Source organism: Microtus oregoni, unplaced genomic scaffold (assembly GCF_018167655.1).
Source record: "Microtus oregoni isolate MIOR12 unplaced genomic scaffold, Mior012 000121F_001, whole genome shotgun sequence".
NCBI lineage: Eukaryota > Metazoa > Chordata > Mammalia > Rodentia > Cricetidae > Microtus > Microtus oregoni.
This window is the reverse complement of record NW_024544751.1, coordinates 797,065-811,691: the sequence shown is the minus strand read 5'-3', so window position 1 is coordinate 811,691 and position 14,627 is coordinate 797,065. Positions and strand designations below refer to the sequence as shown.

Here is a 14,627-nt window from a genome sequence, read left to right as displayed (position 1 = left end):
GACACACAAGAGAGCACTTTGGTGGGTGCTAATATTTTTAAACTGGTTTAAACAGGAGGTATCTTAATGGATAATGGTTAATTCTCTAAACATACTGTAGCCAGCAATGAAACCCTGGCCAGAATGGGGAACAGTAAGTGGTGCTTAAGTGTTTTTCATGGTTTGAAGATATAAACGTGAATATCAAAGTTTCCTGGACCTCTTAGAGTTAGTAGAATCCTAAGAATAAAGGCCATCATTTTATACTGCCATTGTTCTCTATAGAAACAGTGATGTCATGAAATTGAAGTTCTAGTACCAGCTGGCAAGTAAGGCTTTAGGAGAGTATGGAGGGTTGAGGCAAGCCATACCATCTTGAGGCAGACTGGAAGAGTCATCGCAGCATCCAAATTCTCCAGAAAAGAACCACCCACCCGTCCCAAATGATTGCCTACTTCGGAACTGTAAAGGTAGAAGCTTCCTTTTTGGCTAGAATAGGAGGTGTCTTGTTAGTATCTAAAACAGCCTTGAGTTTTTACTCTTCATTTTATTTGGGATAACTAAGAGTGATTTTGGTTAAAATTCCTCTCTTTCAACACAAATCTACAGATTTCTTGCTATATAACTCTGGTACTGTAGTGAGAAATCCAAAGAGAGGTACACTGAACTGGGAAAACTTTCATTTCCAAAGCCTGGGAGCAGTTCTGTATGTGTAAATTATTCTCAAAGTCTAGTAGGGAAAGGAATGGGATGCTTGATACTGAGAGGCTGTGAACTGTGTAAAATATTATGAAACACATGTGCCCAACAAGACATAGTGAAAATGTGGCCTACAGCAGGCAGGTTAGCATACTTTGGATATGAAATGGTTACTAAGCTTTCTGGGTGTGCCATGCCTTTGCTCAGGTTGCAACATACTGGGTATTGTGACCCAACAAAGCCCCCTCAGCATACCCCAGGGCCAGAGCCAGCCAGAGCCATCAGTCTGGTCCAACAGCTGACCGGGGTGGCAGGCAGCTGCAAGTGCCTAAGAACTTGGCACTGCCCACTTCCATCTAAAGGGGCACATCTCCCTTCTGGGTGGCACATATCCAGCCAAAGGTCCAAAAGAACTCCATCATCAAGGTACTGAGTTTATACCTTTTATCTTTTACAAATTTTGTAAGATCCAAATCTCATAAGGGATCTCTTAGCCTCTGGCTTTTTTGAAGCTAGTACTTATTCACTAGCTCTTCAGAAAAGAAACCCTCTCTCTGAGGGTACAGGAAGTCCTTTTCTAAGAGCTTTTCAAAGGTTTGTAGAGTTTCTTAATTGGAACATTCCCAAATCTCTAGGGAAGCGATCAAAGTAAGTACTTTATAAGAAGATTGTCACTAGATGATAACTTGTACTAAAAAAGAGGTCAAGGGACACAGGGAGAAAGAGGGAGGAAGGAAAGATGGGGAAAGAAGAGAAGGAGGAAAGAGGATAGGAAAAGAGGGAGGGAGAAAGAAGAGGGAGGAAAGGAAGGGAGATGGAAGAGGGAGAGTTGTAGATGGGGAGAAGGAAGGAGGGAGGCAAGAGGGCAGAAAAGGGAGAGAAGGGGAAAGAGGCCTGAGAGAGGAAGGAAAATAGAGGAGGGAGGGAGTTAGAGGAAGTAGGTTAGATGGAGAAAGGAGTGGAAAGGCACAGAGAATGGGGAAGGGAGGGAGGAGAAAATAGAGAGGGAACAGGAGGAAGGGGAGAGAGGAAGGTTGAAGAGAGGGGGAACCAAGGAGGATACAGAGTAAAGGAAGGGAGGTGGGAGGGAAGGAGGATGGGGAAGGAGGGGTAAGGGGGAGAGAGGGGAGGGAAAGGGGATGAAGCAGAGGAGAGGAAGGAAGGATAGAGAATAAAGGGAGGGAAGAGAAGAGGAAGGGAAAGATGGAGAGGAGAGAGGAGGGATGGAGAGAGGGAGGAGAGCTGAAGAGAGGGAGGAGGGAGGGAGGATGGGGAATAAAGGGAGGGAGGAGGGAGTGGAGGATGGGGAATAAAGGGAGGGAGGAGGGAGTGGAGGGAGGAGAGATAGAGAGGGAGGAGGGAGAATGGAAGGAAGGAGGAGGAAGGAAGTACAGAGAATGTTCAGAGGAAGAAAGGAGGGAGGGGAGAATGGGAAGAAGGAGGAAGGGAGAGAGATGGAGGGTGAAGGAGAGAAAGAAGGGGAGGGAGAATGGAAAGAGAGGGGGAAACGGAAAGATAGGGGCAGGAGAGAGGGAACTGGAGGGAAGAAAAGCAAGAGATGAAGGAGAGAGGGAGGAAGTGGAGAGGAGGAGAGGGACTAGGGATAATGATGAGTAATGGGAAGGGAGGAGTGAGGATAGGAGGGAGGGAGAGAATTTCAAAGGAGGGAAAGAGGGAGGAACAAGGGACAGGGAATGGAGTTAGGATGGAAAGATGAAGTGGGGGAGGGAGGAAGGGAGGGAAATGAAGGAGGACAAGAGAGGCAGAAGGAGGGAGGGTGGATGGATGAGGAAAGGAGGCAGGAGGGAGATGGGGGAAGACAGAGAAGAGAAGGAGGAGGGAGAAGGGGGAGGGGAGAATAGGAGGGAGGCAGGAGCATGGAGGGAGACCAGAGCAAGAAGTGGGGAGGAAGGTAGAAGAGGAGAGCCAGGAGGAGGGAAAGAAAGAGGAGACAGAGGGAAAGAACAGAATGTGAGACTAGTTTGAAGAGCTAGAGGGAAAAGGAAAGACCTAATAATCTAGTAAACTGAAGAAGAAAATAAATTTTTATATGTGTAAAAATGAATTTCACAGCCCTCTAATACTTAGGAGAAGAAATTTATCTCACTAAATTCTGGAGAAAAGATAAGTCCCAGACACCAAAACTCTCATTCAGTTGGGTAGACATAGATTACAACATATAACCCCTAGTCTCTAAACTTAAATTTGCTTCCTCATGCACCACTTTTCCTGTTGGTGTCTTATGTCAACGTGATATTACCATGGATCACGATACTTAGTACCACATATTTTGACAAAAGTTATTGATCCTGTGCCTTAAAAATTTCAGCACCATTCCCCACGTTCACATCCTTTCTTCTCTGTGATTCTTAGCTTGAATCTCTATGAAGCAAATGGGATCAGTCTCCCCACCCCCAGGAGTTTTGTTTAAATTGACTTCATTTTATAAACCACATATAAGAATTTCACATTCTTTTGCTTCTTCCTAAAGATGTCTGACGATATTGACTGGTTACACAGCCGCAGGGGCGTGTGCAAGGTAGATCTTTACAGCCCAAAAGGACAACAAGATCAAGACCGAAAAGTGGTAAGATACAAACTGACTTCAAGGAGTATATGGGTATATACTGGAGCCCAAGATAAACTCATGGAAGCTGATATGTGGCTTCTCTAAGCACCTGAGCACAGTAAGGGCTTGCAGGGTCCAGAACAAGTATACATCACACAGGGGTGAATCAGAGGAGGGGCAGAGTGAGGAGTGATATAAGTCAACTGGAGAGAGGGGGAGAAGTGGGGAGGGAGGAGGACCTAAGAGGGGAGGAGCCTAAGAGAGGGAGGGGCCTAAGAGGGGAGGGGCCTAAGAGGGAGGAGCCCAGAGGGGAAAGACCAAAGGGGTAGAGTCTAAGTGGATGAGCGGAAGAGGGAGGAGGTCCAAGGGGTGGAGCCTAAGTGGGAGGGTTCTAAAGGGTGGCACCTAAGTGAGAGGGCCTGAGAGGAGGGAGGGGCCTACGAGGGAGGTGGTTCAAGGGGCGAAGCCTAAGTGGGAGGGGCCTAGAGGGTGGAATCTAAGGGGAAGGGGCTAGGGGTGGAGCCTAAGTGGGAGGGTCATAAAAGGTGGAACCTAAGTGGAAGGGGCCTGAGAGGGAGGAGGCCAAAGGGGAGTGGCCAAGGGGGCAGAGCCTAAGTGGGAGGGGCTTAAAGGGTGGAGCATAAGTGGGAGGGGCCTGAGAGGAGGGAGGGGCTTAAGAGGGAGGCATCCAAAGGGGGCGCCTAGAGGGTGGAGCCTAAGTGGGAGGGTTCTAAAGGGTGGAACCTATGTGGGAGGGGCCTAGGAGGGCGGGGCCTAAGAGGGAGGCATCCAAATGGGAGGGGCCTTAGGGGGTAAGGCCTAAGTGGGAGGGGCCTGAGTAGGGAGGAGCCCAAGAGGAGTGAGGGGGCTTATTGAGGAGGAGCCCAAGAGAGGAGGGGCCAAAGCGGCAGAGCCTAAGTGGGGGTACCTAGGAGGAGGGAGGGGCCTGAGAGGAGTGAGAGGCCTCAGAGAGGAGGCCAAGAGGGGAGAGGCCTAAGGGGCAGAGCCTAAGTGGGAGGGGCCTAAGAGGGAAGAGTCAAGAGGAGGGGGGCTACAGAGGTAGAGCCTAAGTGAGAGGGACCTAAGAGGGAGGAGCCCAAAATAAGAGAGTGGCCCAAGGGGGAGGAGCCCAAGAGGGGAGAAGTCAAAGGGGCAGAGCCTAAGAGGGGAGATCGAAGAGGAGGGAGGGGCCTGAGAGGTGGGAGGGGCCTGAGAGAGGGAGACCAACAGGAGAGGGGACCTAAGGGCAGAGCCTAAGTGGGAGGGGCCTAAGAGGGAGGAGCCCAAGAGGAGAGGGAGGTCCAAGGGGTGAAACCTAAGTGGGAGGGTTCTAAAGGGTAGAAACCAGGTGGGAGGAGCCTGAGAGGAGGGAGGGGCAAAGAGGGAGGCATCTAAATGGGAGGGGCCTGAGGGGGCAGGGCCTAAGTGGGAGGGTCCTAAAGGATGGAACCTAAGTGGGAGGGGCCTGAGAGGAGGGAGGGGCCTAAGAGGGAGGTGTCCAAAGGGGAGGGGCCTAAGGGGGGAGCCTAAGTGGGAGGGTCCTAAAGGGTAGAACCTAAGTGGGAGGGGCCTGAGAGAAGGGAGGGGCCTAAGAGGGAGGAGTCAAAAGGGGAGGGACCTAAGTGGGAGGGGGCCTAATAGGGAGGAGCCCAAGAGAAAGGGGACCTAAGGGGTGGAGCCTAGGTGGGAGGGGCCTAAGAGGGAGGAGCCCAAGAGGAGAGGGGAGTCCAAGGGGTAAAACCTAAGTGGGAAGGTTCTAAAGGGTGGAAACCAGGTGGGAGGGGCCTGAGAGGAGGGAGGGGTAAAGAGGGAGGCATGTAAATGGGAGGGGCCTGAGGGGGCAGGGCCTAGGTGGGAGGGTCCTAAAGAGTGGAACCTAAGTGGGAGGGGCCTGAGAGAAGGGAGGGGCCTAAGAGGGAGGAGTCAAAAGGGAGGGGACCTAAGTGGGAGGGGCCTAAAAGGGTGGAGCCCAAGAGAAAGGGGACCTAAGGGGTGGGGCCTAGGTGGGAGGGGCCTAAAAGGGTGGAGCCCAAGAGAAAGGGGGCCTAAGGGGTGGGGCCTAAGAGGGAGGAGGCCAAGAGGAAAGGGGGTCCAAGTGGTGGCACCTAAGTGGGAGGGTTCTAAAGGGTAGAACATGAGTGGGAGGGGCCTGAGAGGAGGGCGGGGCCTAAGAGGGAGGCATCTAAATGGGAGGGGCCTGAGGGGGCAGGGCCTAAGTGGGAGGGTCCTAAAGATGGAACCTAAGTGGGAGGGGCCGGAGAGGAGGGAGGGGCCTAAGAGGGAGGTGTCCAAAGGGGAGGGGCCTAATGGGAGGAGCCTAAGTGGGAGGTCCTAAAGGGTAGAACCTAAGTGGGAGGGGCCTGAGAGAAGGGAGGGGCCTAAGAGGGAGGAGTCAAAAGAGGAGGGACCTAAGTGGGAGGGGGGTCTAATAGGGAGGAGCCCAAGAGAAAGGGGACCTAAGGGGTGGGGCCTAGGTGGGAGGGGCCCAAGAGGGAGGAGCTCAAGAGGAGAGGGGTGTCCAAGGGGTAAAACCTAAGTGGGAGGGGTCTAAAGTGTGGAAACCAGGTGAGAGGGGCCTGAGAGGAGGGAGGGGCGAAGAGGGAGGCATCTAAATGGGAGGGGCCTGAAGGGGCAGGGCCTAAGTGGGAGGGTCCTAAAGGATGGAACCTAAGTGGGAGGGGCCGGAGAGGAGGGAGGGGCCTAAGAGGGAGGTGTCCAAAGGGGAGGGGCCTAATGGGAGGAGCCTAAGTGGCAGGGTCCTAAATGGTAGAACCTAAGTGGGAGGGGCCTGAGAGAAGGGAGGGGGCCTAAGAGGGAGGAGTCAAAAGGGGGCCTAAGTGGGAGGGGCCTAAAAGGGTGGAGCCCAAGAGAAAGGGGACCTAAGGTGTGGGGCCTAGGTGGGAGGGGCCTAAGCGGGAGGAGGCCAAGAGGAGAGGGGGTCCAAGTGGAAGGGATCTAAAGGGTAGAACATAAGTGGGAGGGGCCTGAGAGGAAGGAGGGGCCTAAGAGGGAGGAGACCAAGAGAAGGGCCTAAGGGGTAGAGTCAAAGTGGGAGGGGCCTGAGAGTAGGGTGGGGCCTTAGAGGAGTGAGAGGCCCTATTGGGGAGGAGCCCACGAAGGGAAGGGCCAAAGGGGCAGAGCCTAAGTGGGGGGACCTTGGAGGAGGGAGGGGCCTGAGAGTAGTGAGAGGCCTCAGAGAGGGTGACCAAGGGGAGAGGGAACCTAAGGGCAGATCCTAAGTGGGAGGGGCCTAAGAGGGAGGAGCCCAAGAGGAGAGGGTATCAAGGGATGGAGCCTAAGTGGGAGGGGACAAAGAGGAGGGAGGGGCCTAAAAGGGAAGGGCCCAAAAGGAGAAGAGGGCCTAATGGGTGGAGCCTAAGTGGGAGGGGCCTAAGGGAGGAGCTCAAAAGGAAAGAGTGGCCTAAGGGGGAGGAACCCAAAAGGGGAGAAGCCAAAGGGGCAGAGCCTAAGTGGGGAGATCTAAGAGGTGGGAGGGACCTGAGAGGAGGGAGGGTCAAGAGAGAGGGAGACCAAGGGGAGTGGGGACCTAAGGGCAGAGCCTAAGTGGGAGGAGCCTAAGATGGCGGAGCCCAAGAGGAGAGGGGGCTCAAGAGGTGGAGCCTAAGTGGGAGGGGTCTAAAGGGTGGAACCTAAGTAGGAGGGGCCTAAGAGGAGGAAGTGGACTAAGAGGAGGAGTCCAAAAGGGGAGGGGCAAAGGGGGTGGAGTCTAAGTGGGAGGTGCCTAAAAGGTGGAACCTCAGTGGGAGGGGCCTAAGATGGAAAAGCCCAAGAGGAGAGGGGGTCCAAGGGGTGGAACCTAAGTGGGAGTGTCCTAAAGGATGGAACCTAAGTGGGAGGGGCCTGAGAGGAGGAAGGGACCTAAGAGGGAGGCATCCAAATGGGAGGGGCCTGAAGGGGTGGGGCCTAAGTAGGAGGGTCCTAAAGGGTGGAACCTAAGTGGGAGGGGCCTGAGAGGAGGGAGGGGACTAAGAAGGAGGCTTCCAAAGGCGAGGGGCCTAAAGGGAGAAGCCTAAGTGGGAGGGGCCTAAAGGTGGAACCTAAATGGGAGGAGCCTGAGAGGAGGGAGGGGCCTAAGAGGGAGGCATCCAAAGGGGAGAGGCCTAAGGGATGGAGCCTAAGTGGGAGGGGCCTAAGAGAGAGGAGGCCAAGAGGAGAGGGGTTCCAAGTGGTGGAGCCTAAGTGGGAGGGACCTAAAGAGTGGAACCTAAGTGAGAGGGGCCTGAGAGGAGGGAGGAAACCTAAGAAGGGTCCAAGAGAGGAGCCTAAGGAGCAGAGCCTAAGTGGGAGGGGCCTGAGAGGAGAGAGGGGCCTAAGAGGGAGGAGTCCAAAAGGGGAGGGGCTTGAGGGGCAGAGCCTAAATGGGAGGGGCCTAAGAGGAGGGAGGGGCCTGTGAGGAGGGGGCCCTAATGGAAGGAGCCAAAAAGGAGGAACCTAGAGAGGAGGGATATAAGGGGAGGAGTCTAAGAAGTGAGGGCTTAAGAGAGGGAAGGACCTAATAGGGAGGAGCCCAAGAGGGGGGAGCCTCAGAGGAGAAGGGCCTAAGGGGAAAAGCCTGAGAGGAGCTGAAGAGAGGGAGGGGCCTGAAATGGAGGTGCCCATGGGGAGGGACCTGAGAGGGGAGGAGCATAGGGGGAGGGAGGAGCCTAAAAGGAAGGAGCCCAAGAAGGGGAGCCTCAGATTGGAGGGGCTTAATGGGAGGAGCCTAACAGGGAGGGACTGAAGAGAGGGAGGGCCTGAGGTGGGAGGGACCTAAGAGGAAGAAGAGACCTAAGAAAGGAGGGGCCTAAGAGGCGAGAAGGCTAAGAGGAAAGAGGGGCCTAAGAATGAGAGGAGCCTAAGAGGAGGGGAGGAGTGATGGCTGCCTAGTAACCAGCTTCAATTACCTAATACTATTTTTTCTTTTTTTTTTTTTACCTAATACTGCTTAAGCCATAATGTTTGCTAACAGTAAAATAGCACATCTTGAGAAAGACTGAGGTAACAGAAAATGACTAAATTTGAAGTTAGGGGAATTCAAATTTTGGTACAAAATCAGCCTTTTCACTTGTGCCAGTTGGGCCATGTCATCTCAGGTTTTTAGAATCAATATTCATGGATATTTTCTTTTGGACCACTCTTAAAATGTACATATACTATCAGTTAATTTTCACAAGAATTTCATGAGGTAAGTGCCAGTATCATCTCCAAGACAGAAATTGTGACCCTTCCTCTGGAACTTGTCTAAATTTGCCCTCCTAATGTTGTGCAGATATGCTTTGTGGACGTGTCCACCCTGAATGTTGAAGATAAAGATTCCAAGGTGGGTATTTCCCGTTCAAAGTCGAAGAGGGTGAAAACTGAGTGAGAAGGCTTTTCTGTGAAGTATGATGAAGGGCAAGGGAGAGGCAAAGGGGAGGAAAGGGGGAAGGGATTCAGGGGGAAGGGATTCAGGGGGAAGGTCCAGGGTATCTGCTTCTGAATTTATTGTTACTCTTGATAATGAATTTCATTTTAGAAGTCACAGCAGTGGTTGGGCTAAATAAAAGCACGGGTACACATAATCTGTTCAAAGGTGGTAAGTAACAGATGGCTCTTGAGACTGATAGTCTTGAGGGTCATCAGAGGACAAATCAGCAATTTGGGGAAATAACTTGCCTAATTCTTCAAAATGTGTAGCATTGAAACCCTGCCTCTTCTGGAGAAACGAATAGATGATGGGAGACATGACCTTCAGGCTATGAACTTGTAGCCTAAGGGGTGGAGCAGCTTGGAGAAATCTCAAAACTCAAGTTTTTAATAAAAATCTCACTTTTTAATTCCACAGGGTGCTGCTGGTTCCAGGTCTGAAGGCGAATTAGATCTGGAGAATCTAGCAGAAAAAGAGATTATTGTGATCAAGGACACCGAAAAGCAAGACCAGTCTAAGGTGACTTAGCCTCTAAGGTTCCATCACTCCTAATTTCTAGTGCCCAATATTAAGTCTGAAGACTCTGGGTCACAGACAGTAAGGAAATGGTTGTCCAGGGGGACCACCACCCTGGAACACATGACATTCTAGAAAACACAGGACTAAGTTCAGGGCCATGGTAATTCCACATGCAGGTATTTTTAATGGGTTTTCGTTAAACACAAAGGTTCAGAATACCCCCCTTTAACTTGAAGGTATCTACTCCAAGCATAACCTTGCTCTCCTTGTTCTAAGAAAGATGTACACATAATCTCAACCTTGCTGATTGTACTACACTCATGTGTCTCATATTGCCCACCATTCAGTAAAGAATAAAGATAAAAAACAGAGAAAACACACAACCAAGAATTCGAGTACCTAGGGGCTAACATACACAAGCTGCTGAAAAGGTTCAAATTAGAAGCAATGAGACTTGCAGACTATGTTCACACCCCAAATTCATTTGTTTTTATGTATTTTGAATTACATGTCAGGCTCGTGGTTCTGAGAGGGTACCGAAACACATTCCTACAAGCCTGGGTGACTGGTAATGGAAAGAATATTTGGCTTTAATTCAAAGAAGTCAAAGGCTTTCTGTTCCCCGTCTCTAGACTCATATGTCATATGCAAAACATCATTTATGATTTCAGACAAATTTGAAATGAGGCCAGTAGCCCTGAAAGAAGTAAAACAACTTAAAGAACACTCTTCAAAGTTCTGGGAATTATTCGGGGGTGGCCAATTCCATCATATACTCTTTAAAAGGCATGGCTTGGGGCTGGAGAGATGCCTCAGAGGCGAAGAGCACTGGCAGCTCTTCTAGAGAACCCAGGTTCAATTCCCAGCACCCATGTGCTGCTGCAGCTCCAGTTTCAGGGCATCTGACAAACTTGCCTGGCCTCCACAGGCATTACATATGTAAGTGGTACAGATTTACATGCAGACAAAATATACATACACATGAAATAAAAACAAAAATAATTTTAAAAAGAAAAAATAATGGTATGGCTTATACCTAGGGTTTCTTTTTAATAGAGCAGCCCAGGCTTCCTGCACACAGTACTCATCACCTTGATCATAACTTAAACCTATTTTCGAAAAATATGGCTTTATGACAAATTTCCATGGATTTAGTAAAATAAGAGGAGGCAAAAGAGAGGCAAAGAGCAAGGTATTTCTTAATTAATAAATTAAAGTTGTGCATATACATTTATATAAACATAAACAATCACAAGTTATATATTTAATAATATAAACAAATATGACATCAAAACATTTATATCTAGCTAATATATTTAAAGTAATTTATACAAACAAAGATACACACATGACTAGCTACAAGTCACATAAACACATACATGCATTGCTAAATATACTGACTGACCTTTACATAGACTTAACATATACAAAGACATGTGGGCAGATGTACTGACATACCCACATGTGGGAAGCATAAACACCAGAAACCCTGTCTCGAAAAACAAAACAAAAAAATAAAATAAAATAAACACCCACATTTACATTAATACACACAAAATATATGCACATATTAACACTTATAAAACCTTGATCAGAACACAAATAGCCCTAACAAATTCAGATATTGACATATACATTTATAAATGCATATGGAAAGACCTATGTGCATACACAATCATGACTGACCATACAGACATATATACATAAAGTAACACATATTCACTAACGCACTTGTTTGATACTTTGATACATTGACACAATTGTAATTATATACCTATTTATGTTATTCACAATACATTCAAACATCTCATAAATGTAGAATAAACTAATTGTAGAATAAAATAATAATCAATGTAATGACATGGAATTGTTATTTTAAACAATAAAATTGTTATTACTTAAAACACAAATTTATGATTAAACAATTCATAGTAGTGAGTATATTATTAAAATTGACAGGAACATCTTAACATCCAGACATACTGCTATACACAAGTGTATTTTTCCATTTGCTAGTATGTACGAAATGCATGCTTGTGTTGGCTTACACAGTAGACATGTATAATACATACATATGCATATGAAATTGACAAACACATTGGCAACACTTACAAATAGTTAAGTCTACAAGCATATATACTAACTCTGAGCTTCTGTTGCTATGTGTTTGAATGTTTATTAATGGATATTAGACGCTAATAAAGTAAGCCAAATCTCTAATCTATTACTTAGAAGCTATGTCTTCTAATAAGAAAATAAAAAGGCGGAAGTAGCCTACCCAAACTCTTCAAACACTTATGGAAAGGTGTTCTTCTTTTTCTAGACGGAGGGATCTGTGTGTCTTTTCAAACAAGCTCCCTCCGATCCCATAAGTGTCCTCAATTGGCTCCTCAATGATCTCCAGAAGTATGCCTTGGGTTTCCAACATGCATTAAGCCCCTCAGCCTCTAGCTGTAAACATAAAGTAGGAGACCTAGAGGGCGAATATCACAAAATACCCTCCGAGAACTGCTACAGTGTGTATGCTGATCAACTAAACATGGATCTTTTGAACCAAGGATCTCAAAACCTACGCCTAGAAATGGCGGCATCCAAAAACATCAACAATAACCAAAGTCCCTCAAACCCTGCGGCCAAATCTCCTAGCAATCAGAGGTCAGTTGCCACCCCAGATGGAGAGTGCTCTATGGACGATCTTTCCTTCTATGTCAACCGATTGTCATCTCTGGTGATTCAAATGGCCCGAAAGGAAATCAAGGACAAATTGGAAGGTGGAAACAAGTGCCTCCATCATTCAATTTATGCATGTCCAGAAAAGGGGAAAACCAGCCCCCGAAGTGCTGTTAGCAAGATTGCTTCTGAGATGGCCCATGAAGCTGTAGAGCTGACCTCAGCAGAAATGCGCGGAAATGGCGAGGAATGCAGGGATGGTGGCCGGAAAACCTTTCTCTATAGTGAATTATCGAACAAGAACAAGTGTGGAGAGAAGCAGATGTGCCCAAAAGATAGCAAAGAATTTGCAGATTCCATCAGCAAGGGGCTCATGGTTTATGCAAATCAGGTGGCATCTGACATGATGGTCTCTGTTATGAAAACTTTGAAAGTGCACAGCTGCGGGAAGCCAATTCCAGCTTGTGTGGTCCTGAAGAGGGTACTCTTAAAGCACACCAAGGAAATTGTGTCTGATCTGATTGATTCCTGCATGAAGAACTTGCATAACATCACAGGAGTCCTGATGACAGACTCGGACTTTGTTTCTGCTGTCAAAAGGAACCTTTTCAATCATGGCAAACAAAATGCCGCAGACATCATGGAGGCCATGCTAAAGCGTCTGGTCAGCGCTCTTCTTGGTGAGAAGAAGGAGACTAAATCTCAGAGTCTGGCGTATGCAACCTTAAAAGCCGGAACTCATGATCCGAAATGCAAGAATCAGAGCCTTGAATTCTCAGCGATGAAAGCCGAGATGAAAGGAAAAGATAAATGCAAAGCAAAAGCAGATCCATGCTGCAAGTCACTGACAAGCGCTGAGAAGGTCAGTGAGCATATCCTCAAAGAGAGCCTCACTATGTGGAACCAGAAGCAAGGCAACCCAGTCAGGGTGCCTAACAAAGTCTGTGCCAATAAAGACGAGAAGAGAGAAAAGATCAGTCCTTCCACAGATTCACTGGCCAAAGATCTGATTGTCTCTGCCCTCATGCTGATTCAGTACCATCTGACCCAACAAGCCAAGGGCAAAGATGTTTGTGAGGAAGACAGCCCTGGTTCCTCCATGGGATATATGTCCCAACAAAGTACACAGTATGAGAAGTGCGGAAGTGGCCAGAGCGCTAAATCACTCTCAATGAAGCATTTTGAAAGCCGTGGTGCTCCTGGACCATCCGCATGTGGGAAGGAAAGTCAACTGGATTCGCAGAAGCTGGATATGTCAAACATGGTTCTGTCACTGATTCAGAAACTGCTTAGCGAGAGCCCTTTCAACTGTGACGAGCTACCTGAAAATGAGAAGCGTTGCCCTGAGCCTAGACCAAACAAAGCAGCTCCCGTGTGCAAGAGACCTGAAGATCAATGCCCAGACAATTCAGAACTGGACTTCATCAGTGGGATGAAGCAAATGAACCGCCAGTTTATAGACCAATTGGTAGAATCCGTGATGAAGCTATGCCTGATTATGGCAAAGTACAGCAACAATGGAGCAGCCCTGGCTGAGCTGGAAGAACAAGCAGCCCTGGCAGCTAGTAGCTCCAGATGTGGCCGTGAAGGTGCCATGTCCCAGTATCAAGATGCTCCTGGCCCTGAAGTCATCGTCAACAATCAGTGCTCTACAAGTAACTTGCAGAAGCAGCTGCAGGCTGTCCTGCAGTGGATTGCAGCCTCTCAGTTTAACGTGCCCATGCTCTACTTCATGGGGGACGATGATGGACAACTAGAGAAGGTAAGAAATGCATTAAAGCCTAACAAATTAAAGGTAGAATGGGTGGATGTGAGCAGGATAGCATTAATACATAACCACATTCTCTATCACACACACACACACACACACACACACACACACACACACACACACACACACTATTGCAGTTCCCACATTAGATAGATTGCAGAGAAATCACATAGTTATATCATTTTCAGTACAGGAGCTGAAATAAAAACATGAAATTCTCCTTGCATCCATCCATAGGGATGGAGAGTAATGGCAACCCCAGCCGTAGACCTAGAAATCTGCACAGACTAACTTGAGGGTCTGTGACCTGGGGAAAAGTACTCAGTAAACACAGCTTCTTTTCAGAAGGCTTAAGTAAAAGGAATAGGCATGTTAGCAGCCTACAGTTCTGACTTTAACCCAGTAGACAGGCACATGGAGATGGCAGTTCACTTTTCCTAGCGGCTCCTCGTTCTGAAAAGGATCCGATTACTCAAGCCAACACTGCTCTCTCCACAGCTCCCTGAAGTTTCGGCCAAGGCAGCAGAGAAGGGGTACAGTGTCGGAGACCTTCTTCAGGAGGTCATGAAGTTCGCCAAGGAACGACAACTGGATGAAGCCGTGGGCAACATGGCCAGGAAGCAACTGCTGGACTGGCTTCTCGCTAACCTGTAAGCTGAGAACTCCTTCAACTCCCCTCCTTCGTCCTCTCCCCGGCAGCAATCCCACCCCAGCTGGAGCCACCCTCACCATCAGGCTGGTGACTGCACAACTGTGATCACTTTTACCAATACATCTGCGCAGTTGCACTGTGAAAATACTGGGTGCCCTCCCTGGGCAACATGAATAAAAAAAATTAAAAAGGCAGTTTTCTTGATCTGATATATTGGAGGGAAGGGAGGGGAAATGGGTTCCTTTCCCATGGCTGGTGAGAGTGTTAGATTTGGGTCCAGATACCACTCTGGGCTATTTTCTGAGCACCCAAGACACAAAGTCCCTATGTGGTCTGTTTTACCAAAAACTCCATTTACAGT

The 14,627-nt window shown here is 48.5% G+C and overlaps 1 protein-coding gene across 1 annotated transcript; it reads left to right on the top strand.

The window, feature by feature from the left end:
* The first annotated feature begins 422 nt into the window (after positions 1-422).
* On the top strand, positions 423-14,268 carry Akap4 (A-kinase anchoring protein 4). Its single transcript, XM_041646168.1, has 6 exons — positions 423-449; positions 3,170-3,265; positions 8,517-8,567; positions 9,072-9,173; positions 11,497-13,605; positions 14,113-14,268. Exons 1-6 carry the CDS (start codon positions 423-425, stop codon positions 14,266-14,268), a joined length of 2,541 nt encoding a protein of 846 aa, XP_041502102.1.
* Positions 14,269-14,627: the final 359 nt, after the last annotated feature.